Source organism: Brachycentrus maculatus, unplaced genomic scaffold (assembly GCF_059751285.1).
Source record: "Brachycentrus maculatus isolate JH-2025_06_01 unplaced genomic scaffold, ASM5975128v1 h1tg000845l, whole genome shotgun sequence".
Classification (NCBI taxonomy): Eukaryota; Metazoa; Arthropoda; class Insecta; order Trichoptera; family Brachycentridae; genus Brachycentrus; species Brachycentrus maculatus.
Window position 1 is genome coordinate 6747 of NW_028281572.1, and position 20631 is coordinate 27377.

The 20631-nt window shown below is 38.0% G+C and overlaps 1 protein-coding gene and 1 non-coding gene across 2 annotated transcripts; one reads left to right on the plus strand and one right to left on the minus strand.

Annotated features, from left to right (window-relative positions):
- The first annotated feature begins 1019 nt into the window (after positions 1-1019).
- Positions 1020-1756, plus strand: LOC148300059 (large ribosomal subunit protein eL6-like). Its single transcript, XM_088275326.1, has 2 exons — positions 1020-1056; positions 1173-1756. The coding sequence occupies exons 1-2, from the start codon at positions 1020-1022 to the stop codon at positions 1748-1750; spliced, it is 615 nt and encodes a 204-aa protein (XP_088131452.1). The 3' UTR covers positions 1751-1756.
- A 5465-nt stretch (positions 1757-7221) lies between these two features.
- On the minus strand, positions 7222-7302 carry TRNAS-CGA (transfer RNA serine (anticodon CGA)). The gene has a single exon. It is a non-coding gene; the product is annotated as a tRNA-Ser (tRNA).
- Between the last annotated feature and the right edge of the window lie 13329 nt (positions 7303-20631).

The following is a 20631-nucleotide window of genomic DNA, read 5'->3' on the forward strand; positions in this document are numbered from 1 at the left end:
AGATTATGGACTGTTGATTATTGAAAGTGTTTGTAATATAGAAGATTGGCATTTATCATCAGAGAAAGGTCAGCCCTCAAAATATTATTCTTTTTGAAATTTTATCTTTTTGAAGAATGGATGACTCTATTAGCTGGCTCTGCATGTAGTTTACTGCGAGTTCGAGCTGTTAGTCATCTGAGTCTATATCATTGTCGAAATCTCGCTTTTTGAGTAGATCTCTCTGCTGTGCTGATAATTCGATCATGCCGTCTTCTTTGTAGCACATAAACTATTTGTTTTGTTTTTATTTCGTTCGGAATGAAACAGTGTCGATGTTAAAATTGGCATTAGAAATATTTGGCAGAATATTAGCATTTTGGCAGGGGCTGTGCTCAGTTTGTGTATTCCTGCCATTAAATAAAATTGCCGAATACTGCTGAACAAGTTTGGATTGTGTGAGTTTGCTCTCCAATTCCGCATTAAGTTTCTTGACAAGTAAAAGAGTTGCTGGCTTCATTCTTTTGCATATCATAGTTTTTTTGTTACGCTTCAGGATCTTTTTGGCTTTGAACTGTTGCAAATTTGTTTGTGGATTTATTTGCCTGCAGGTGTCTTCTTCTTGAGACTTGTTCGAAGCTAGCAGGATTGATGAAACATTGATATGAGCACGATGGTTTTATTTATCTTATGCGAACATATGGTGATAGTGATTTTTGTCGTTGTTGTTGTTGTTGTTAGCTCGAAAATGGAGACTGATTTTGCTCTACTCTTTGAGTCTCATGGTATTTCGAGCTAATTCCAAATGAGGAGGAAATAACAAATTATTTTGAAGACTGTGAGAGCCAGCTCTAACGGAAGACATATTAACAATATACTTTGTATCATATGACTTGAGAATAATATCGAATGCTAATTCCATATATAAATGTGGTTGAATAATGTATAAAATGAGACATCATTATAAATATAATTGTAGAATTATAAGATGTAAATATTTGGATTATTATATTCATTATTTTAATTACCACACTTTCACCATGGTTGACAAAGTGAAGAAGACCACTCAAGCTCGAGGCAAAGTTGCTCACAAGCTCGCTAAATATGTGCGTGCTACTCCCATTAATCTGCTCGGCCTCCAGACAGGAAATAACCCCTCCACTTCCCATCTTAGTAAATTAAAGTTTATTCAGCTCTCGGCGGCGCTTCTCGTAAAAAATTAAGGAATAATGCAAAAACATGGTATCCAGCTGATGATGAAAAGACACATTTTAGAAGAAAGAGAAATCAACCCAAAAAGGCTGTTGCTCCCAAATCCATCGAAAACGGGCAGGTTGTCATCCTCCTCTCAGGTGCCCATCGCGGAAGAAGAGTCGTCGTTTTAAAAGCACTCGCCTCAGGAAACTTGTTGGTCACAGGTCCATTTGCCATCAACGGAGTCCCCCTCAAGAGAGTTAACCCAGCATACGTCATCAGAACATCCACCAAGGTCTCACTTGATGGAGTTGCATGCAATGTCGATGACACATTCTTCAAGAAGCAAGTCAGATTCACAAAGAATCAATTGAAGCACGCTTCAGAAACCACCACGAAGAAAGTTGAAGGAGCAAAGGTAGCTGAGACTAAATGGAGAGAAGAAGCAAAGAGTGTCCAAAAGACTGTAGATGCCAAACTCATCGAGAGCATTAAGAAAGTCGAAAACTTGAAGGGATACCTCGGAACCAGATTCACACTATATAGCAACACCAAACCTCATGAGTTGGTCTTCTGATTTGAAAAATATTTAAAGCTCATTATACATTTAAACACATTCACTTTATGTATTTATAATTATATTTGTATTGATTTTATTTATTTTATTTTATTTTATTTATTTGTATTGATTTTATTTTATTTATTTTATTTATTTTCTTATTTATATTTATATGCAAATAGCCATGTAAATGAATGAATACAGCAGATTTATCACTGATGAACAATGAACTATATTATGAATTGAAAAAACTTGCAAGGATTCATATCTTGACGTCATCATATTTTTAGGGTAACTGTATTTATGACTGATTTTGCAAACTATATTATTTACACCAAAACCTCCACCAAACACACTCATGAAGTTCATCACCAAAGAAGGGCTCCAAAACCTCGACAAGTATAAGTATGTCTCAGGGGAATACACATGGCTCGATGGGAAAATGAATCCCTATTGGGAATTCTGTGTCAAGCTGCTGCCTGTTTGGTTGGCACCCAATCTGATCACTTTCATAGGCTGGCTGTTCGTGATCAGCTCATACGCAAACATGCTTCGTTACGATTACACTTTCAAGTAGGATTTGCCCTCCTCCGCTTTCTTCTTCGCCGCTGCATGCATCTTCATCTATTCGACTCTCGACGCAATTGACGGAAAGCAAGCAAGAAGAACAAAAAGCAGTTCGCCTTTGGGACAGCTTTTCGATCACGGGTGTGATTCATTTTCAATTTCTTTCTTTATGCTGGCAATTTGTCAAGCAACGAGATTGGAGGCGGCTGAAGTATTTCTGATTTTTATTGTACATTCCATTTAATTTAGGCTTGCCAAACATCGTTTTGGGTCGCGAATTGGAGTGAGTACAACACTGGTATCTTGACAACCAAGGTCGGGCAGTTTGGAGTGACCGAAGGGGAGTTTACTTGCATGTTTATGCACATTTTCACCGGAGTTTTCGGCCAAGATATGTGGAAATACAAACTTTTTGAGCTCCTTCCGATTCCATTGCCCATAATCCAGAGCAATCAACATCTGTAGAAACTGCTGAACCTGGAACTGGGGCCATTGTTCGCCTATGTCTACGGCGGACTCCTACTTTTGATATCATTTATTGTAATCGTGAGGACAATCCTCACGAGCAAGACCTACAAAAAATCCATCCTCTAGTTCTTCAGTTACGCGATCCTAATCGCAATGTAGCTAACCTGGTGCAACATGAAGCTCTATCATCAATACAATGGCCCCATTCTGATTAATTTCGGGATAATAGCATCGCTTCTGGTCTGCAAAATGATTATCTGCTCCGTCACAAAGGTACCCATTCAATCGAGTATAGATGAAGTTCCAGTACTTCCATATTGAAATCATTCCGCTTATTGTCTCCACGATCTCGATTGTCATCCTGAACACAATTGGGTCCACATCCGAGACTTAGGCTCTGGTTTTTAAGGCTTGTTTAGGAGTGGATATTATAGTGATTCTTGTGTTTTTGGTCAATACAGTCAGCCAGATCACAGAGTATTTGGGAATCTATTGCTTCTCAATTACGAAGAAAAGGACACCAAAAAAGTTCGATTGATTATTTCTTCGTTTTATTGGCTATTCGAATTTTATTATGGTACTTAGGATTACGTTTCCGCATAAATATGTTATCTATTTTGATATAGATCGAAACATGCAATTTTTAATCGAATGGCACGTACTATTCTGTAATAGGAGGTATGATATGATCCTGTGAATATTCTCATATGTGTATATCTATTTGTATCTATATGCCTATTTGTATTCGTATATATGCATCTATATGTAGGTATGTAGATATGTGTATATGAAGTATAGAATTATGAACAGTAGATTTATATAAATTTACCGCTATAAACAACATCGCATAGTTATACTATATACATCATATTAGTCAGATTGAAAACATACAGACATATTCAACCCATTTCAATGCTCTCCACAAATATAAGTATGACCCCCATTTCTCACTTCCCCCAAAGAACCTCATACAAGAATAATAATCTCCATGAGTAAAAACATATTATCTAACCACTACCCTACCTAAAACATCAAGAAACCGCCATAAAATACCAATAAACCACCATAAAATCCGAAATAAACACCATAGAATCTAACCTACCTCTGCTATGCCAAGACTGCTCTGTGGATTTCTATGATGGACAAATCACAGATATCATGATCTATCTCGTGTATAAGAAAGCACCTCCCCAAATAGATCAGATCAACAATCTGCAAGTCAAGTATCGGAAGTTCAACGAATTCAAGATCAAGGCCAGAAAACATTCTGTGGTGCGATGTGAACATGGGGAGCTGCATGTCATGAAGAAGGGGGAAATGATTCCAATGTTGAGATCTGTGCTCAGGATATTTGGACTACTTCATCTGCCGATGCATTTGCCCATTAATGATATGATTGCTAAACTTAAGGGCTAGTGTCCTGGAGTCGACTAATAGATATTTCGAAAGTATGCATATTCTTTTTTAAAGAGTTGTGAATAATGTCAAATTAGAGAGATGGTGCCCCAGTTACCTGGGAGAAAGTATCAAAGAGCTGATTTCTATCAGCAGCTCGAGCAAATCACACAAAACAGACTAAAATTCATGATCGCCCATGAACATAGAGAGCTAATTTTCGATATGCACACATGTATATACGATTGTGAGCTGGATAAGTACGACCAATTGAATTAGGATGTCTTGAATAAGATACTCTATGATAGGATCCCAAAGTACTTCGAGCAATTCGATCTCGAAGAAATCAAGAGAAGGAAGAAGATACTCAAAGCACTTTCAGATAGGTTCATGATCGTTAGATGCCAAAAGAATACTCCTCATCTTTGGAGGATCACGAAGGCTGCAAACTCCGCGAATTATTCCTACCAGCAAAATATTAAAAAGGCAATCGATAACAAGATTATCAAAAGGGTGCCATTGCTGAATGAACGATAACTCATTGTCAGAAGTCTGCATGAATTCTATGGGCATCTCTCAGCCTCTGCGATGGTCAAATATATCAGGCAGTCCTCATTCGATATTATGAGCATCCGGGATTATGTATACTCTTGTGAGTTGGAACTATGCGATCAATGTAGGGAAGATAAAATTAATAATCCGGTTGTCAGAAAAGCGCAACTATCTGTGCCTTACCGGACCATCACAATCAGAAATGGCGGTAAGAAGAAAGCCAATACCTCCCCCACAGGCCCACCTCACCACAGCCAGAGTAAAGGCAAAGGCCATAGTCAGCGCCATGAGTATATGTACCATAACCAACACCACAATCAGAACCATAGACAACATGGTAGCCTACGCCTAAAGGGGAAGAGACCAATGTGCACAAAGCAGTAGCTCGAATTCTATGAGAAGATGAAACAGAATTCCAGCTATCCATAAAATAATTAGGAATAATCATATAATTAGTCTCCTTTCAAAGAGTATATTCCTCAAACACATGGGACCAATCCCGAGGATTATCACATCACGGAGGAGGATCCTTCGACTGAAGGATGGACTCTCTTCGGCGTCATTTTCAACCTCATAGAGACTCACGATGGCCTCTTCGTGAAAATGGATCAAAGATAAATTTACCATCGATAACTCACAAAAATCCTACTCATCACCAAACACATGTCAGACAATTACCAGCTGTATGGGGACAACATTTAATTCAAATAACTTGATGGGGTACTTGAACACCCATGGAGGGCATACCTCGTATTGGGGATCAACAAACAATGCATAGCAGTAATATTGGCAGTTTATGTGACTCTTATTGATGCAATGCACACACTCGCGGAATCGATGCACTTCTGTTTCGGGGAGTTGCTTAAATAGTGCGGATATTACAGCTACTCTGGAAATTGTATCATGAGTGTATCGAGTGATGCGGATGAGAGTGTTATGGCAGGTATTGACATGGTCATCTATTAGCAATTTCAGAAGTTTTAGACGAAGTATTAGAATAGGCTCTTTCATTTCTTTAACCCCAACAATCAGTACTTGGCAAAGTTAGAGCAGTAGCTGCTGAAGAATAAGAATAAGGCCTCGGGCAGTGGCACTCTGGCTGTGGACGATAGCTAAATCTTAGAAAGGCTGTCATTGGCGTTGTTCTCTCGCTCAAAAGCTACATCGCAAGCAGAATTGCTCAAGTGCAGGAATCTTCTCCAAGATGATGCCTCAATCGAGTTTATCATGCGGAATCGCCATAAAATTTGTGAATCCCAAATGAAAGTGACTTACTGTGGCAATTTCTACTTTGAGGATCGTTTTCAAGATCTGCTCAATTATATGAAGTCGACTGCCATTATCAACAAATTCACGGATCTCCCTTCCTTCTTGAAATTCTGTGCATCAGATCTACAAATGCTGCATTCGAAGCTCTCATAAAACGATCACATTCCCCTCTCAACAACATTCTACGTCAGTCGATAGAAACTGCGACAACTGCAAGATGAGCTCTACCCTCGAATCTATAACATGCTGGCGAGCAACATCAACAAATCCAAAGGCCTTGCATACAAGAGAAGGAAAAGAAAGAATGGGCTTTTAGAATACGAAATTGTGAACAAGATGGAAGAGAAGTTCGTTGTTAAGTATTTGCTAGAGCATGAACATTGGGAATGTGATTGTTTTGTGCAGTATCGGATTGGTTTACCGTGTTGCCATTTAGTGTTAGTTCTACAGCAGAATGAGGCTGATTTGTTATACTATATTCACGATAGGTGGAGGAGAAGTGTCGAAGGCTCTGGCAGACAATGATAAGATGATCTTATGCATATTTATTGATGTTTATTATGGATGTGTATCTATAGATGTGTATCTATTGATGTATATGGTGCTTGTAATGATAAGATTATATGGATGTGACAGATATTTGAATATTATATAACTTATGGACGACGGAGGAGATGTACATATTTGATGATATTAGAAATAATTCATTTCAGAGGAGGTCACCAAGATCCTGGAAGACTCAGTCAACAATCTATTCGGAATCAGGGAGGAAAATGCAGATAAAGAAAGCAACGCCATATATAACAAGTAAAAAGCCAATGCCAACATTAACTCGCTCATCGACTTCGTCATCCGAAGGCTGTGTCAACTCAACAAACCTTTCAAATATTGTGTGACGGGTATCCATATGCAGAACAATGGGGCTGGCCTCAATTCATGTGGTACTTATTTACAATATGCAGCATTGGCCTATAATGATCCGAATACGGATGGAGCCGTGATAATTCAGAGAGAAGTAGGCGATAATTTGATCATATTGACTATTTTCGCAATGCAAATATGATGTCTCCATCAATAATCTGTTTGTATTCATTGTATTCATCATTGTTACTATTTATACAATATTCCACACTTTTTAGTCAAGAATCACACCTTTTACTTAGATTCACATATATTCACCTTTTAACGCCCTTCCAGTTATTTTACGATGACAATTGAAGTGAGCTTAAAAACAAAAACGTCAGCAGCAGGATTTGAACCTGCGCGGGAAAACCCAACAGATTTCGAGTCTGCCTCCTTAACCACTCGGACATACTGACTTACATGACTCTATGATGCCAATGCAATTACTATATTATTAAATTTACATGAAGTATGTGTGCACTTCATAGTGTGTCTTATTTATTAATAGCATAAAATAGCATTAATTGTTTTAATAGCCTGCAATAATCTATAATAATTTGTAATAAACACAGTCAAAGGTAACATAAATGCCTCATAAGTTTTAATCTTCCTCATCTTCACCATAGAGACCCTCCAAAATCTGTCTATCCTCTTCATTTTTGAGCAATATTCCTGAAGAAAAATGCCCATCAATTTTGTTTTATTATTCTGGTCCCTCATTGGTGTATATATTATGTACTTAATTCGAACTTATCTCTGCAATTTTGCGTAATTAGTCTTTGATTTCCCTTGGCCTAAGCTAATATTGCTTGCCCAAATAGAATATGAGGACACCTTACAATTGTGATTAGTACTTCTCCTGGAGTTACTATATCGACTTTGGGAGTTATTTTATGCTCTAATCCGCAAGAGCCTATCGTATGTTTTGGGAAATATTCTTCAAATCAGAATAAATTATTGGCGGCCTCATAGCAAATTCAGTGTTGTCGCTCGAGTTGACCACCTCTGATGGCCACCAAAACATCCAATAATCTCCGACGAAGATATCGTTCAGGTTGGATAACTTGCCCAGATCAAACGGATTGGGGTGAGTGCCTTTGGTGTCGTTGATTTTGAATTGGCCTTTGAGCATATCCATCTGCGTGATGTTTTTGCTGGCGAACACGAGATTGCCAATCCAGAGGCTATTCATGCTGAAAGTGAGCAGAAATGCGAAAAAATTCAGGAACATCCAGGCCAGGATTTCTGCTTGCGAAATTTCTACCTTGTTCTATTTTAAAGCCAGGTAAAAATAGATGGAGATCAATAGGAATTATGTTGCAAAGAGGCCGCCGTAAAAGTTGAACAGAATGAAGGCTTTGAAATTGTTGGCTCCAATGCAGCCATTCGTGTAGGGGCAATGATGGTCCTGAGTTAACACAATATTTACCATTCGGGTCACACATTTGCAGGTGTGGCAATGGGAAGTGCGAGGCGGCTTATACTTCATATTTTATTTATTGCAAGTGTTTCTCTATATGTAGAGAGGATGATTCCCCTTAAGCTGGTGCTTTATTCTGGGTCGGATGAGAGTTTCAGGAATTGAGCTCTTGATTCGTATTGCCTGCGAGTAGGAAATGAAGCACATGACGTAGAGTAAGACAGTAAGAGTTTATAAGAGATACCTTGCTGAATTGTACTGCATGCTCGGAAAGAACCTTAAGAACTCATAGATCAGGCCAGCAGTTGCAATTCCCACGACTCCTGGCAGAGTTATGAATTTAAAGCTTTTCTTTATCTTGAGCATTGGCATTGGCATTTTATAACTAATAAAAACTATATAACAACATTTAATAAGAGACAATATTTTCATTTTCGACCAATTCAAAGATATAGCAGAACATCTTTTAAATTAAATTATACATATCAAATACGGTGATTGGTAATGCATCCGAGAAAAATATAGGATGTTTGAATGTTGAAATGGATATTCAATAATGGGAATGCTCCTATAATAAAAAAAAAAATAAATCATTATTTTTAAAGCACAGTTCCCAAACACCCCAGAAAAGGAGCATGTTTGCAAAAGTAAATCTATCTTTATTCTCCTGCGTACGATCGTATGAGGCATTGAATAATGCAGTAGAAATAGTCGTTATGGAAATAATCTGCGAGCACTAATACTTTGTTAATTCCCTGCTTCTTGAGTTACAAACTTATGTGAATCCCTGTGTTGATGCCGAATAGAGTGAGGATACTGCGGGAGATGTCCTCCTACTTGAGATTACCAATTTCTTGGGGTGTCATTTTGCCGATTTTCCCCATGCTTGAGGCAATGAGCTCGCCGGGCAGCCCCAGACTATCTACCTTTTTCCCGTAAATGTCCGCTACGAGTAAGTCTATATCGTTGATTTTACCCTTTCTGAACCCTTAGTCGATGATTTAGTTGATAGATTTGTTGGGGTTTCTCAGTTTCAAAATAGCGCTGATGGTCTTTTCGCCGATGATCGAGCCATTCAATTTTTCAATTTTTTCGCCAGCATTAATGATGAAGAAGGAGATCCCATTTCGCAACGAGACCATGAGGTACTTGCCTTGGATTGCATGATGATATTGTTTTTATTGTATGTACAGACTGTCAATTTTTCCTAGTTCAACAGCAGAGTAATTCTTGGTAAAATTGAAGAACCACTCGAATTTCTACAAGTTGTTGACTATTTTGATAAGGGTTTCTGCTCGTTCCCCATGCTTCAGAGTGAACTTGCGGAGAAGTATTGACTCCAGAGCGATTTTGAGGTTAGGGTTGTTTTCCATTCTGCTGATGGTTTCGCGATTGGTCTTAATGAGCAGCTACTCCGACAGTAGTAGCTCCTCGTACTGTTTGCGGAGGAAGATCGCATTCTCAGTGGTGTGATAGCCCATAAAATCAGAAATAGAGCCCTCGAATATGAAAAATACTGAGTTATGGATTTAAAACTCTTCCACCAGGTATTTGCTTTGGAGGCTACGAATGAACGCGATGTTTTTGAGAGAACTATCAGAATATACTATCTTGATGAAGTCCTCCGAGATTTCCATGCCTATTTTGTTTCCCATTCAATATGTACGTATGTACGTTATGTTATAAGCCTCTAATATATAAGGTAGGATAAAATATTCACAGATGGCGCATATGCCTAAACACAGTATACATATGTATATATACAATATACATATGCATATATACAGTATACATGTGCCTAAAAACAGTATGCACAGATTTATAGCATGGATTAAATATAATTAGTGAATATGATGAATGAATGGAGTTGCTTTATATTAGATTATTTATTTGTTTATTTATTTATTTAGATCAGATAGCATAGGCTGGCATTCGTCTGGAGGTTGATGGCATTATGGATCAGACTCAATCACCAGGGCTTCATGAATCCACTTCCTACCAGATGCGAGAATTGCCTTAATTATTGAACAGGTACTTTTGGGCCAATAGATACTCAGGAAGCCGGATGCGAACTTAGGAACTCCCTCAAATAGTTTAAACGTCTGAAAACTGAAAAGGCATTCAATGGAAATAGCTAGGTTTCTCGTCCCAACCCCAACCCCAACCCCAACCCCAACCCCAACCCCAACCCCAACCCCAACCCCAACCCCAACCCCATACTTTATCAAATAGTGTGATCATGCAAGGGTATTATGGTAAATATGAAATTTAATTGCCATTATTTATTTTATTTAATTGCGAGTCTTTATTTAATTCAGGAATTACTTATAAATTTATAGGGTTTATTTCTCATACATTTTAACCAAGTATTAGCAAATACCGGAACAATAACTAACCTATCACAGAATAAACTCGTCAATCCAATAACACTGACTAATAAAACCAACAAAATATAGCGCAGAATATCTGTCATTAATGTCAATTATTTAATAAGTGTCAAGTTGATAAGAAGATCACGACAATGTTATATGAATTTATTAATTGCTTATCCTATATATATATATAAATACATACCATATCCATTTGCATTATAAACAGACAAACTGATTATATGATTTAAACAGACTGTATTATATATCGCAATAAAGATATGATGAACCAATAACTATAAAGCAAAAACATACAGCTGTTACATATGTGACTATCTAACTTATAGCCATTCAAATTGATCATTCTTGTTCAAGCAATAATTTTAAGCACTCCAAAATATTACTCTCGCTGACAATAATTGTCATATTATAAATTGGATGAAGAAAGGTAGTTATTTGATCTGTTCTGTTTTTCAGTCCAGTTTGTAGGAGTGAGAGATACTTTAATTATAGTATGAATTAATGTGAAGGAAGGTAGTAACAACGAAGAGGAGAGATAATACGATGGGTGGGAGTGGGTGCGACGAATATTTACGGTCTTATAATGTAAGAGCTGATAATATTAATTTCACTATGTATTCGACTAAATATAGATTCTTTGACGCAATCGAAGGATTTCCTAAGCATCAGGAGTCGACGGGTCTCTATCTCGATCAGATTAGCACTTCTTCTCAACTGATTGCCTCCTCGTAGGGCTCCAATCTGTCAGCCCTAGGTCCATCTGACTTTGACTCATATAATGTAGACTCCAGGCTCAGCCTCCAGCCACCCCAAGAGCTGTCTGGAAGGTCTATTCGGGTGCAAATCAAAAACATCTAGTATCCGATCGACGTGACCAGCCCTCAGAGTATGGAGGCCAGCATCGAGTAATTGTGCAGGAAGGGTAAAATAAAGCAGAAGCTGATGCTGCCCCTGAAAATAGTGATAGCAAATCGGGTGCAAGATTCAGTGGAGGAGTTCGCAATCTACAAAGAAAAACTGCTAGAATAGTACACAAGACTAAGGTTATAAGGGTTGTAAAATTTGTGAGTTGTTGAGAATTTTAATCAGCGATGCACTGAAATATTCAGCCAATTAAATTATGGACTCTCTTCATGAGTATTCACTCCCCCGAAGGCATGATCATCAATAATTTATATCCCTCTGATTCACTGTCATTTATCTACATTAAATATCCACCCTAGAATCAATGCTCACCCTCGCTTCAACACTATAAAGAATCACTAGTCTTTCTATTTGCAATCAGATCAGTGCAGATCATCTAGGAGCTGCTCATCGTCCCCGATATTTCCCCTGATCCCCTCAATGTCCATATCTTCGGTTCGATGCTTATTCTACAGCTCTTCGATCATATCGAGTTTGTACCGGAATTCGATCATTCTAATGTTAATGGGGTAGTACTTCTAACGCAAGAGTTCGAGAGTGCTGATCTTATCTTCGATGCTCTCCTCCAGGGAATTTAGGTACTCTCGAGTTCCCATTTGGTTACGTTATTGCTAGATCTACTGAATCATGGCCATTTCTGATCTCACTATATTCAGCTCCACTCGTAGGGTGCCGGAATGATCCTGCAACAAGGATTACTCTTCAGTCAAGAGCACTGTTTGAAGCTGTTTATAGGTATTTCTGATTTGTTATTCACGTTGGCCTTTGTTCGGCAAATTACAGCAAACTTGCAAATTCTCGATTAGTCTGCCGAAATTCCCAGATGCAGGAATGTTATGACGACTGATAGGCTCCTCGATATCCATTTCATCATAGTTTAGGTTACGATTGGGAATTGTGACGCTTTTTGTGAGTCCAGTAAAATTGACACACAGACTTGGGTTGTTATTGTGTTCATTCTTTCTGTTTTGCCACTATCTATTCGAGCTTATCAAGTTCTATGCTTTCTGCTTCTGGCCCGATCGGCTTGTTCTGAGAGGCCCTTCGATTTGATTTGAGGGCATCTTTCTTATGCCATTAATTTGAGTTTACACTTTTCGATTAATAATTTGAGTAGAGTCCCTATTATTTACATCATTCAGCATCGCGGGGACTCCAACTGAACCCTTTCTATTGTTTGCCATATTGACCTTGGTAAAGTTTGTGGACATTATCGGAGCCTTGATCTATTTGACTAGGTTGTTTTCTAGTCTGGGAGGGCCCTGGTTATGCGTGCGACTTGCAGGTCTATTCCCTTACTGAGTCAGCTAATTCATCCTTCGGTGAGCAGACATAGGATTAACATTCGCATATATCTTCAAGGGCTCTTCACTCTTCAAATCAAGCTCCCTCTGAGCTCGATACCGCTTGTTTGCAATATCCTCTGCATCGTCATCATTGCTGATTTATATTTTAATGGCATTTTTATTTTGGCGTGGCAGCATCATCTCCCTTGCCTTTTGCTCTTCTTTCGAAAGTGATTAGGTTGGCTTCTTTAACTCCTTGACTCGATCTGCGTATCGCAGTGTATTCATCGTGTTCTACGATGAACCTGAGGATGGAGAAACAGTGCCTATATTATAATCTATGTACCGATCATGATAGTCCGGCAGAAGCCAATGAATGAATCTTTGAGCACCATTGTCAGTTTTGATCCTCTGAATGGAGTGTGGCTTTTGCCTTGGTCGAGTGCTCGTATACACTCTTTCAATGAGAGTAATGACTTATTGATTTAGGCGCCATCAATTCTAGTCTGCTTCTTTTGATCTGTGTGATCAGCACCTCTTTAGTTGCCAGCGAGATCGATGAATGAAAGTTTCCCTTATACTTTTTTTCCATGCTTCAAAGTGATTTGAAGTATGGCATGCGATCTTGAGGATTCGGAGTTGGCAGAGTTCTCTGAAGTGATTCGTTGGCTCGAGCCTAGCTTCAGATAATCGTAAAACTAATTCCAACTATATATTTCAGTCTCCTCTAAGCCTATGATGTTGATGTTGCTTTTGTTATCCTCGCGTATTTTAAGTTAAGTTCGTTTATTCAGCAAGTCGTAGAGCTTTCCGCAGTAGATTTCGTAGTAGGATAGCTTTGGCACTAAGTGCTGGTATTGAGGCTGAATAAGAGACGGCTTACTTCTGCGATGAAACTAAAAATATCTTGTGCAGCCAGGCCATAGAGTCCTAAGATGCCCATTTTTTCACTGCCATTCATTGTGAATGTTTTGCCAGATCCGGTTTGTCCATAGGCAAAGCAGGTGACCTTGGCACCCTGAAATGCAGAATCTACTAGTGGCCGAACTGCACTATAATAAATCTGCAAATGCTAATGGATTTACATCTTCGTTGTTACTATTCTCGTCGAAAGCGTAATCAAAATTGAAAGTGGTTTCCTCGATGTATTTGGTAAGGTCGACTTTTTGTCTGATTGTTGAGTTAGTAATACTTATATTCGCTGGCAATGACAGTCTCTCTGTTTTTAACTGTGATTATGTCAGTTTCGCCTTTGCCTTACTATTTCTTGGATAGGGGTCTCTTTCGAATTGCGACTAATATTTTAGGTTCGCTCATATTTAAATACGATTACAAATCACGAATCCTGCATTATTATTATGGCTCCCCTATTACAGAGTTAACCCATAAATTGCAAACTAGTTAATAAGCTCGAAAGTAATTTATTAGAGAATCACATATTATCGTCAAAACGAATATGGAAGCACAAATCTATATCCGAGGGTTCCTTAGCACCACCACCAAAGAATAGTTGCAAGCTTTCTTTAGCTCATATCCCAGCATTGAGGGTGTGAGGATCATCAAAGACTACGCTTTCATCGTAACCTTCTGCCCTATCCAAGGACTTTAAAGATCAAGCAGACGCCGAGAAAGCTGTTCAAGAAAAATAGGGAGCATAATTAAACGGCAAAAAGTTGAGAGTTTAAATTGCAGGGCGGCCTAAAAAGTCACGGGGCCCTCAGCTTGAGGATCAGTGCAGGCATTGCGGGGAGTTGGGCCATTGGTATATGATTTTTAAATAAGGAAAAAATAGTGTCCGAAACTGCTCAGGGACCGCAGAAAGCATCGCAGGTCTCGTTCAAGAAGAAGCTATTCTTCGAGCTAGTCGCGCAGGAAGTAGATCCAATTCACAAAAATAGACACAAAAAGCGTTCATCCAGGAGAAGACGGGACTCCTCCTCAGAGTCAAGCAGCAGCAGCTCGAGTTCCTCAGGTTCTTCGTCCTCCCGCTCTCCATCCTCAGGGGACCGAGGCCGAAAGAAGGGGGGCGAGAGAGAGCGATCAAGGTATAGCCATGATTAATTAAAGAAAAAAGAAATAAAGACACGAAAGGAAGCACTGAGTATTTGTAATTACATGATCTGCATATCAATTTATCATAAATGCACGACTTATGAACACCATCCCTTGAGATATGCTATTATATATAATGTGGTGATATAGTATTGACTGGATATAGCATACATAACATACAAAGCACACATCGTACATAAAATACATAGCATACATAGCATACATAGCATACATAGCATACATAGCATACATAGCATACATAGCATACATAGCATACATAGCATACATAGCATACATAAAATACATAACTATTAACTCTTAATGAATGAAGTGTTAACAAATTGAACCTATTTCAAAGGCAATCATGCAGTTCTGGACTTGTTGACTTCGAAAATTTGTTGCTTCAATTCTTCTTGCCGGAACTGTAGGCCTTGCAATTCATCTGCATTGGACCGGTTGAATGTTCTATTCGATTTCTCGAAATGTCTCTTGCCGAGTTACTCCTCCTCCAAAAAGATAATCATAATGGTGTCTGACACATCTCCGTGGATAGTGATGAAGAAGGTGCTGATGAAGAAGCTCAATACCACAACGATCAAAATTGCGAAGGGAGATATCGTGCCTTTCAAGTATAATGCGATGATGCCAACAATTCCTGCGACCAGCAAATGTGCACTTAGTCTGTAAGTCCTGCTTGCACTTTGTGAGAATTCCATGATGTGGCTCTTGTCGCATAAATATTAGCAGTAGCGTGCGGAATTGCAGTATGGATTTCCAGTCAAATTTATGTACCCAAAGGCATCAGATCTTACTAAGTCGAATATCTTGGAAACAAACTTGCAGGGTGCCAAGTTACAGCACTTCGAATGAATACCGTTCGAATCACTCTTTGGCTTGAGTAAATCAAAGAAGTAGTCTCCAAGTGAGAAGAATCCAGTCATAAAGGATCCACCAATGACGCTGCCCAAATGTTTGAGTATCATTGTTTTCATTGGCTCGATGCATGTCCAATTATTATCATAGTAGTGCGCCACAGCATTCCCAGAGACACAGTAGTTAACTGCATTAATTCAATACGTACATGCTTATTTGATGAAAGAAAGACCCCATATCGCCTGGATAACAATGAATACTGTCCCGACTATCGAGCCCGGTGACTAGAATTTGTAGAACAATGAAGTTGTCTTGTCGAAAGTGATGTTACCACCCGCCCAAAACGCAGTGAACTCAAGGATCAAGATCAGCACGAAAAGGAAGAGTATGACAAGAAAGAGGGGGATGTAAGCAAAAGTTAATTTGCGCTTTGAGAGCATCTTGGTCGCTGCGGCTAAGAATATGCCTTGAACTTCGAATGATTTCCTGTATTTGATGAAGTTGGCCAGAAGGAGGATAAAGATAATGATCATGATGGCTGCGACACCATACTTGAAATTATTGTCAGTTGGGTAGATAAGCAAGAGTATGGTAAAGGCAACGATGATGAGGAGAGCGCCAACGACTGCAACTTTATTCATTATTTTGGGGAAGAATTGCACCAAAATGCAGTAAATGATAGAGAGACCCACTGCAATCGCACCTGATATCGCGATAACATCGATCGAACTCATAAAGGTATTTCGCTTAGAGAGGGATGATTTAGCAAGGATTTGTTCCCTGAGATTGTCATCGCTTGGCAGACAAAACATTCCAACCCTATCTGATTTTTAAATTATATTTACTTTCCTCGTTGGTCACATCGTAATGGACGACTGAAAAGCCTGGGGTACTGCTAAATGAGCATCCCACGTCTTATGTCATTCTGCAGCTTAAACTTTTATCTCCAGGGGATGGACACTTCGAAACGCAGACTCTCCTTTCGATTTCAGGGGGGTTGGCAAAGTAGACATATGGATATGCAGGGTAGTCGTATCCGCAAAGCTTTCCATCCGAATCAGCGGGGAAATTTGTTTTGGCATATGTTTCTGCATAAAAACAAACATACCATAGTTGAAAAGAGCAGCAGCTGTTATAATCATGGCTAAGCTGAATACGATGCCAACAATTAAGCATATGATATCTGTGCAATTGCGCTATTCATCTACACATAAATTTTTCGTTACATTGGATTGGAACTTATTCGATTGCCCCATACTGGACAACATTCTTTAGGGGAACAGGCTCTTTCTTCTGGAAAAATCCCTTGCGTTCTTGGACGATTGGACGGGTGTTGTAATCGGCGGAGGATCTTGATGACATCACTTGTGATAATATGGATTTGAATAAAAATTATTTTAATATGCTTTTTTTATTGGTTTATATTTATCAAGCACTTAGCCTATTCTTTTTGTTCAACAGGCCATCGGATCAGTCTTATGAAAGTTTCTAGGCCTAAACTAGCTTCTCCGTTTGCTCGGGTGTTATTTCGTTTTATTAAAAAAAGATACAAATATATGACTTATGCTTATTCAGAGCAATTTGTCTATTTGCACCAGTTATCGACAGTTATTGCTGAATAGAACAATGTTTTTAAATCAAAACTTTAAAGTAGTGGACTTTCGGTGGCCATCGACATTAGAAATATGGATAACCGTATTTTAAAAAAATAACACCAGTTTAAATAGCCGATGTAGAGTCAGTTGAGTATTGTGCATGTGGCGATAGTTTATACTCAATTTTAATCGAATTAATTCTAATGAAGGCTGACTTCTCCTACCTTCGATCTCCTACCGAAATCTATGAAATCATGCCAGAATGTAAATATCTGCATTTTCTAGACTCCAAAGCATTTTCCCAGGCCAGCGATTTTCGAAAGAGATTCTTGTTTTATAATCTGCCCTACAGTGAATAAGAAATCGAAAAAGTTTAGGAATTCAAAAGATATGCAAATGAACATGGGACATTCATCACAAGCGAAATCCAACAAATATGCCGATACTTATATGCCGATAAGTTCAATTTCGAAGCTGCCCTTCGAAACATCAAAATGTATTAATAGTGGAGAAACGATCCGATTATTCAGACTCCCACCTTCAAAAGCATGGAGATTCTGACATCAGGTGTGCTGTGCACTTATGGCCGAGACCTACATCATCGGCCAATAATCATAATGGATTTAGTTAAAGTCAATTTTTAAAGATATGAGCTCAGTGATTATTACTGTGCGCTGAATACCCTCTTAGATGTGATAATCGATCATCTGTTCGTGAAGGGAGTAATCGAGTCATACTTTTGGATTATGGATTTCGGAGGCCAGAACTTCACAGCTTTAGATATCAACAAAATTAAACAGATCAGTAGTAAGTTGGCAGTGATCTATTCGATGTATTTAGGGCATATGATTTGCATCAACGTCGGCAGAATTACCAAGTTAGTGTATAAGACCTTCAAGGGAATAATTCAGGAAGATACTGCCAGAAAGATAACCCTTCTGGATTGCAGTTAGCTCGAAAAACTTAAAGAACACATACACGAAAACGAGCTATTCGAAAAGCATGGTGGGCTTCAGAGCAACGAAGAAGTATATTGGCCTCCAAAGGTCCCTTTAAGGTCTTAGAAATCAAGGCATGTTGTAGAATATCTCAATGAGTCTTCCATTTATTATTCCATAGGGAACCAAAGTTTTGAGGACGATATGAATATGATAGATAGTGAAAATGTCAATGTAATCTGTTGCGAGAGTAAAAGTTGCAGCATATTCTGATGCGAAATCGACTATTCATTATTTATTTACATACTATTTGATGCATATATGCGTAAGTTAAATAAATGTACAGCTATTCATGGAAAGTACTTTACGAAACAGAGCCGAACATATACAAAAATTCTGAACTTATTAACTTCTAAAGTTCGGAAATTCATACATAAAATATTCAAATAAATAACAAAAATCCCAAATTTTCAATCATCAAAAAGCTTTGATATCAACACCCATATATCTATATATTCAATCCTGTATGATTATCATATATTATTAGATTGAACCATTATAAATACTCAATAAATTTATATTCGAGATTTAACTCTCTGCCTCTCCTCAAAGATTTATAATAATACTTGATGCATTACATGGTGAATGCTTCTGCTTATGCTAAATTCTTGATGTTGTTGATTTGCTAATAATTTATATTGCTAATAAATGGCATAAGTTAGAATGAAGATATACAAACTAATGAAATGTATGTTTGCAAGATCGCCTTAAAATAAACCGATGTTTTGGGTAATAAAAATTTATTGCTATTGTTTAAAAGGCTGAGCAATGTCTGCAGGCCAAGTGCCAAACCTCTTAAATATATAGTGTGAAACCTTAATTAAATAAGTTTATAAATATGTATCAAAGTTATGTACTATGAGTCTTCTATTGTTGGTAGTGCATTTTAATATACTCAGAGGCATCAAGAAATGTTGATCTTATAGTATATATAGGCATCAGCCTCTGTTCGCAATTTTGGTCGGCTCAAAGAATAAATCTCTTTGCTTTCGAGCTCATATTGATGCAGACACTCAGAATTACTCCTCGATACATGATTCACTTTGGCAAGATTTTGGGGGTTGTGTTTTTCTTGTTGCAATGGTGATATCTTTCGTTTTATCATAAGATTTCTGCATGTCAGGTTTATTTCTGGTCACCATTCCCTTTCGTTAGCCTTCAATTTCAATATTTTTACTGCCCTTTTGTTACAAATAGAAAGAACTAAAATTAATGTAGAATTACTTTCTCCGATCAATCAATTCGAAGAGCTTATTACACAGGTTAACTTATTGCTGAGATAAGGGTTTCGATCTTTCTATTTCGAACTAATTCCAAAAATTGAATTCCATTCGTGTGTCAGGTGATGTTTCAATGTATTGAAATATAGTTGAAATTATTTTTGGGGTAATTTCTTTGATTCTACATGTGCTATTCTTAGTTCCGATCATTTTACTGATCTTTCTGAGCTTTTTTTTCATCTGTGAATAAAATTTGTTCTTTATATCGTTTCCGGATCTTCCTTTGAAATGATTGGCTATTTATTTCCAGGCATTGCCATGTTTCTTGTGCAATAAAAGTAGCTCTTTCTTTTATGCTGATGACCATTAAGCAGGCTTTTTCGCCCGAAAATATGCTTTGGGTCTAAATTATTTTAGAAATACCTTCCAAGATCGACTCCATTCGGTTTGGTTCGACCTGCTGACACCTCTTCGAAATCATCCTAAAAGATTTCTTATCTTTCATAATTTAAGGCCGCCTCGTTGTCACCGTTGGATCTCCACTAATCCTCGTTGAATTCATCGCTATCGTCAGAATTCTATTACTGGAACATCTCGGTTTCAGGATTTTTTTTCTGCATCTTTTTGATAATTATTATATCATAGAATAACATATAAAACTTATAGTTCGAAAAATTATTTGAAACCTTTGCTCCCTCAAATATTTTTGATTAGCCAATCCTAAATTGAAACAAGAGAGGAGGGGCTGTGAGTTTGATCGATTTATTTTAAAATTTGTATATGAGACTGTTTTGCTCCTAGAACTTGTCTCCGAAATCATTATTTGTAAGAAAAGGAAATAACATGCTTTGGAGGTGAGTTTTTTGGGAATGAACTGCTTGGAGATCAGGTGGTTAGGGATGAGTGATTTGGGAGTAAGTTTATGAAGTTGTTTAGAAAATTGAAAGATTTTTTTTAGTACGGAATGAAATATGTTGATGAAACTCT

Coding starts and splice junctions, on each gene's coding strand:
- LOC148300059 (XM_088275326.1), top strand. CDS start 1,020: ATGGTTGACAAAGTGAAGAAGACCACTCAAGCTCGAG. Junction 1,057..1,172: donor GAAGACCACTCAAGCTCGAG/GCAAAGTTGCTC, acceptor AAGTTTATTCAG/CTCTCGGCGGCGCTTCTCGT.